Raw genomic sequence first — 6,411 nt, 5'->3', positions numbered from 1 at the left:
GGGAGATTGATTTTATGTGTCACCGAAGCACACTGCAACAATATGCCAGCCTGACTTTCAAAATGGCCTTAAAATATTCCAAACTCAGGGAGTTTCCTTGCTCCAGAGTGGGAGTTGACAGACTGTCTGGCAGCATTAGAAAAGGCAGGGAGAAGCTGATGTCTATATTGTGTCCTCTAATAACATTCTTCTCTTTTTGGCATCTTTCCCTTAGAAGGACCCGCCAGTTTGTGTGTGTGTGTGTGTGTGTGTGTGTGTGTGTATCTGTGTGTGTCTACGAAAAGAGCATGGTTTCACATCTGGGAAATCCAAACCCAAGGACACTAACCTTCCCAAGGTCACTTAGAAAATTAGTGCTGTGACCTAGTGTGTGGGTGGAACAGAACCCAGGTGTCCTGGCTCCAGCTTTGTGGTTGGACATTAAAGCATTTTCCTTTGTGGGGATGAAAAAAAAAACAAAAAAACAAAAAACAAAACAAAACAAAAAAACACCGGTTCGGGAATTTGGGGGAAGTGAGAGATTAATCAGATTTCCTCTTTTCCCCTTTTCCCTCCCTCCCCCACTTACGAAGATTAAAAACTCGGGAAAGCTAGAGGTGCCTTCTCGGCAGTTCTTAAGCAGGGTCTACCAAACCTTCTCCTACCCTGGACACAAAGCGATCGCCGCTCCCAGAGATTCTGTGCGTTCTCTTGAGAGCCTAGGAGGTGAGGAGTGGTGGAAAGTCAGCCCTCACCTCCAGCGGGTCCCGGGCTCGGCGGCGCCCAAGCCCCGCCCCCGGCCGCCCTTCCCCCGCGGCCTCGGCAGCCAGCCCCTCTCCCCTCTCGCTATCGGGCGCACCCACCCCAGATGCCGCCTGGCACCGAGCGCAGCCGCCGCCGCCGCCGCCGCCGTACTTTCCACTTGTATTGATCACTCCTAGCTGGGCTCAGCCTGCTCCCGGAGCGCAGCGCGGCCAGAGCGCCAGCCCTTGGCAGCTCCCGTACAGTCGGGCTCCCAGAGGAAACTCCTTGGGAGCGCCCTGTCCGGGGTGTCCTCTGCGCTCTGCAGTGTCTTTCTGTCTGCCTGGAAGGAGGAGGAGGAGGACAAGGAGGAGGAGGAAGAGCAGAAGGAGGAGGAGGAGGTGGAGGAGGAGGACGTCGTCTGGTCCCGGTTGGGAGGTGGAGCAGTGGCAGCAGCAGCCGCCGAGGCAGCCGCCGCCGCCGCCTCCGGAAAGGGAGAGGCAGGAGAGATCGGGACTTGGAAAACCCAAAGTGTCGGCGACCCTGCAAGGCAGGCTTCCTTCCAGCTTCATGGGCAAAGTGTGGAAACAACAGATGTACCCTCAGTACGCCACCTATTACTACCCCCAGTATCTGCAAACCAAGGTAAGGAGGCACGGGGAACGGTCGCCAAAGGAAAGGATCGCGGAGGCGCGCGCCGGGCTGGGCTGGGGAGGGGCGCACGGCGACCCTGCCGCCTCCGGGCGCAAGTGCTGGGGTTGCTAACTATAGCGCTGGCCTGGGCAGAGCCGGGCTGCGCGCGGGGCGGCGGCTTCCCGGGGAGCGGATCGCCGCGATCGGGTTACAGAGAGTAGCGGGGGGGAGCGACTAGACAGGAAAGGACCGCCGGCCCCTTCCTGGCCGGCGGGGAGGGAAGGGTCTCGCGGCCTCGCGGCGCCCCTTCGTTCAGTCGGGGCTGGCGGCCGGCCGACGCTTGGGGCTCGCGTCAGGACCTGCTGATGGCACGGCTTTCAGACCTCTCCAGGGCCTCGCCCTGCGGGCAGTAACTGTGGGGTCCCCGTGAGTGGCGCGCAGCCCCCCGCCCCGCCCCGCCCCGCCCCGCAGGACTAGCCTCCAGCTCCCGCGCGCGCGACGAATGTGGCCGGAGGGGGCCGGGACTGTCTCCTCCCCGCCTCGGGCCCTGTGCGCCCGCCCCTCGCCTCTGATCTTTGTGCGGTGTGGCACTTCACCTGGTTACTGATTTCCACTTTTACGCTGGTGTTTTGGGTAGAGAAGCGGCCAAAGTTCACTCTGCATTCATTGATGTCCCCTTTAATCTTCTCTGTAGCTTTTACATGGGAGGGACAATGGGCAAATTTTGATACAGAGAAAGAAGTGACTTTGTATTTACTTTTCTTTTTTGTTTTTAAACTGCCTTAGGTGTTTCCAATTCTGCTCAAAAGTGGCACAGCCTTGAGTAAGGACCACTGATGACATGTAGGCAGGCAAATTGTGGCTGGCCTTCCAGGGACCCTGGGTACTTTGTTAATGGGCCTATGCTAATTTTACCACAGTTTGATGTCTCCTAAACTAATTTTAAAAATGATTAGGGTTCACGGAAAGTGCATCTTACCTCCCTGGAATCATCTGCCACAGTTAGGGAAAGCAGAAGGTTCTGATGGGTGCAGTGGCCTCCTTCAGCCCTTAACACCTTAGCATGTCCTTCTAGATCACAAAAGAATCAGGTATGGATGCAGTGTTTGAACTTTCTTTATGGGGTTGCTTTCTGGCAGATGGACACTGCTGACCTGGTACTAAGAATCTGTGCTTCAACCTTGAAAGCTTTTATTCCTCTCAATGTGTGTGGTCCATGTTGCTCTGCACCTACAACACAGCCCAGTGTTTGTCCATGTAAAAAGGACTTGTCAGCAGAGGCCAGAAATTTCCCAGCACCCAAAGGCCTCCTCACTGCTCTCCTGACTCCCAGCTTACCTTCCCTCACCAGGGATCTGGAAGGGGCTAGCAACCACAAGAGCACCTTCTTTGGCTCCATGTGGTTGGCAGTCCATTGTTTTAGGAACTTGAGTGTGATATTCTCTCTCTCTCTCTCTCTCTCTCTCTCTCTCTCTCTCTCTCTCTCTTACACACACACACACACACACACACACACACTCCCCCCCCCGTGTGTGTGTGTGTCTGTGTGTGTTGTTCGAAGAAATTTTGTAACGTAATCAGTGCGCTGCCATTTAGAAGTGTTATATATTTGATGCACTCATGTAAATTATGCAGCTTTGGGTGCCTGAAGGACAAGCCCATTCAACACTTGACTCCATGAATAATACACACACACATTCAGGTGAAAAACGAAAAAAAAAGGTCATGTTTCTGTGAAACATTTACCTAGTAATTTTTATGTACCATTAGTAAGTTAGAAACCAACTACGTAGCATTTAATATAGCTAATGCAATGCCATTTGGCTTCCCCCCCCCCCGCCCCTGTAAATAATTGAAGAGAGAGACAAACGGCAAAAGCCTGCTGGAGTAATTAGAGCGGGATCCCAGGAAGCTTTAGGGCCCATTTTCTGAAAGTGTGCTTCCTGCATAAAGCATTTAATATTGATTCGTGTTACAGTAAATGACAGTCTCAAAACATATTTTGCTACTTCTCCTATGAAATCTGAAATCTTACTGCTCTGAATCCCTTTGTTTCAGGAGAAAGGTGCGTCCTCACTTGACCTATATAACGCCGCGGTGTTTTAAAAGTTTGGTAATTAAATCTAAACTCCCTACCGTAAAGGTGTCTTAATTAGTTCAGAAAGGCGCGTCTCCAAAAATACAGAAGGACCAGATGCAGATTCTAGATACCAGAGTCAGACTCGGGGACACACACCCCTTTTCTCCTTCCTGTAGTCATTGGTAAGACGGTGGTAGTGTACGTCATTAAAAAAATAGAGAGACTTTATTTGACAATCTAATCTAATCTAATAACATGCATAATCTACCTGAAGAGTTAATGAGCTCGTCGAGAATCTGTTGTCTATCGTGCTGGTGCTGGCCTTTCAGAGATAGACTACATCACTCTCTGTAGAGTACACCGATGTGTTTGGCTAGTCCCAGCTGTTGTGAACTTCTGCTTGAAAGCTTATGTCAAAAACTGAGTGGTAGGTTAGTTATTTAAAAACGTATTTTCCCCTGAGATTATAAAGTAGAAGTGGTTTTGTTGGATCACGAAGGAATAGGTGAATCTGATGCATTTCGTCAGAAGACTAGGGGAATACCAATTTTACAAAGTTCTTTAAAATGAATCTTATTACCACACTTTCACAAGTTGCCAGTGTCTAATGCTTCTTGGGTTAATCCAATCAGAGCCTGTTTTGGCAAATTTATTTTGAAAGGCGCTTCCATAAAACACATCAATTCTTCATTTTGCAATCAAAAAAAAAAAAAAAATAGCACTTAGTACTAACAACTACGTCAGGGGTGTACATCATGCTTTGACAAAAAGGAAACGTAATAGCACCTGCATGGAGCATCCGGTTCACGCGAGGCTTCTGAGAGGAGAGGAGGCCTGGACAGATGTGACATGTAAAGCCTCTGTCATGCCTCAGCCCACAGTAACACGGAACTGGATTTTACCCTATGGGGCTGGTTTGGTTTGGTTTGATTGGTTTTTAATTTCCCTGTTAGTGCTGTCTTGTTTAAGCAGGTCTACCTCATCACCTGGCACAGTCATCCTGAAATATCCTTTGATGTAACTTTGTAAACACAAGCACACATTGTTCTAAAGAGTATTCCAGATATTAAAATTACTTTTGAGATATCATAAAAAGTTAAATTTGTTCTTCAGGCTTTAGCTGTTCAAAAAAAAAAAAGAACGAGAGAGAGAGAGAGAGAGAGAGAGAGAGAGAGAGAGAGAGAGAGAGAGAGAGAGAGAAATAAAAGAAAGGAAAATTTGAATAACATCATACTAACTCAAAGATTTTTATGTAGAAGTAAGTTGTCAGCCAGTGGCTATAGGAATTTCACTTCTATCCAGGCAGCTCTGGAATGAGTCACGGCTAGTGTATGTGAGAGACACCAGAACATACATTCCTGATGAGACAAATATTGAAATGTTCATGGGGATACAATACTTACTCCTTTTCTTTGGAAAAAGGAGAAGTATATGTTTTTCTTAATTTACATTGCTTGCTGGATATTTTGTACCAGTTGAAGGCAACATGATAAATATAATCTTTATTCATATATCTTTAGTCTACAGTTTTCTAAAATATATCAAAAGCTTCCGGTTTGTGCATATAATGTTGTTTTCTGTACTAATGAAACATTTTGTATTAAAGAGAGGACTGCTGCTGAAGGAAAATAATTTTGTTTTAAGATGATTTTTGCATAAATGGAGACCAAAGGATATATTTACACTCAGCTTCAAAATCTGAGACACAATAAAGTAATTTTGAATCCCACTAATAAAGGCTGCAAGGACAAGACAGTTCCGACCCTGGCCTCTTTCACACACTGAACCTTTTCACCGGATTTTTAAACCGTTATTTATCTGTAGTCAAAATATATTATGCCAAACAATCTGTATCTTCTAGAAATCAAGATCGGATTCTAGGTGGGAAAATAGGAACTGTAACTAGGTAGATCTGCCGTATGTACACAGGCGCAAGCTGTGGGCGCTTTGAGTGAGCCTTAAAAGGTGCCTGCCATTACCAGGTGAGGAAAGGTCACTTGAAAGCATCAGCGAAGGAATGCAGCATTTCTCGAGGACGTGCTAACTTGATTTCCCCCATAGGATATTTTGAGTGTCTAGACATGGCTTGAAAGAATCAAGGTTATGGAAATGTTCAAAGTAAGGTCGTGATATAAAGCAATACCGTTGTACCCTTTCTTTCAGGGATCTGTAGAGTTTTGCGGGATGTAAATATCTATTTGCTCTGGGTTGAGAGTGAAACTTTAAGCTGCTAGAAAAGGCGAAGGGGAAGATGCGTGAGGGAGGAGCTTGTTTGTGAATCCTGACTCTAGATGCTCCTCTGATACCTGGCAGTGTTGAGGTGGAATTTAAATTCAAATACAGAGAATGTCCGTGTAATACATTTTTGGAGGGGCTTTTACTAATATGTACTGTGTCTGTAGTTTGTCTAATGGTTTATTAAACTCTGAGGTTATAGCCTAATAATAAAGTTATCACAATAAATTAAGTTATAACTTAATAGAATTTTAAGTTATAGATCTCTTAGCTAAATAGAAAATTCCTCTTTTTTTCCTTTTTTTTTTAAAGAAATAACTCTCAGAAAAGCAATCATTTTTTTATGTATCACATTATCCAATAAAGATATATAAGAAAGATCTATCTAGAATGGAGAAGTGTTCCATAAAAATGGTGTGAAAGGCTAAGAGTTTGCTCATGAAGAAGAGGGCTCCCTTATCTAGTTGGTTTTGCCCTGGGCACTCACAGTTTAACTGAGGTTTGTTTTCTCTAAGCACAGTGCCACAATCCCGCTAGAACCCAGTCCTCAAAGACACAAGGACTTCCCTGGTTCCAGGCCCCTGATTTCTAAAACAGTAGGTGCTGAATAAATACTTACTGGTGAACTAGTATAATTCATGAAAAAAAAAAGTAGAAAGAAAGAAAGAAAGAAAGAAAGAAAGAAAGAAAGAAAGAAAGAAAGAAAGAAAGAAAGAAAGGGAGGGAGGGAAGAAGGGAGGGAG

General features: G+C 46.1%; 1 protein-coding gene across 2 annotated transcripts in view; it reads left to right on the top strand.

Moving 5' to 3' along the window:
* The first annotated feature begins 851 nt into the window (after positions 1-851).
* Rbms1 (RNA binding motif single stranded interacting protein 1) overlaps positions 852-6,411 on the top strand; it is a 214,782-nt gene continuing 209,222 nt past the window's right edge. Inside the window, exon 1 of one of the 2 annotated variants that reach the window (XM_021192624.1) lies at positions 852-1,365. In XM_021192624.1, the coding sequence (XP_021048283.1) occupies positions 1,291-1,365 (75 nt within the window). In that variant the 5' untranslated portion in view covers positions 852-1,290. The remainder of the gene's footprint in view (positions 1,366-6,411) is intronic. The other variant, XM_021192622.2, reaches the window with a different exon arrangement.

Source organism: Mus pahari, chromosome 3 (assembly GCF_900095145.1).
Source record: "Mus pahari chromosome 3, PAHARI_EIJ_v1.1, whole genome shotgun sequence".
Classification (NCBI taxonomy): Eukaryota; Metazoa; Chordata; class Mammalia; order Rodentia; family Muridae; genus Mus; species Mus pahari.
Note: the sequence above shows the minus strand (reverse complement) of the source record. Positions and strands in the feature narration are given on the sequence as shown.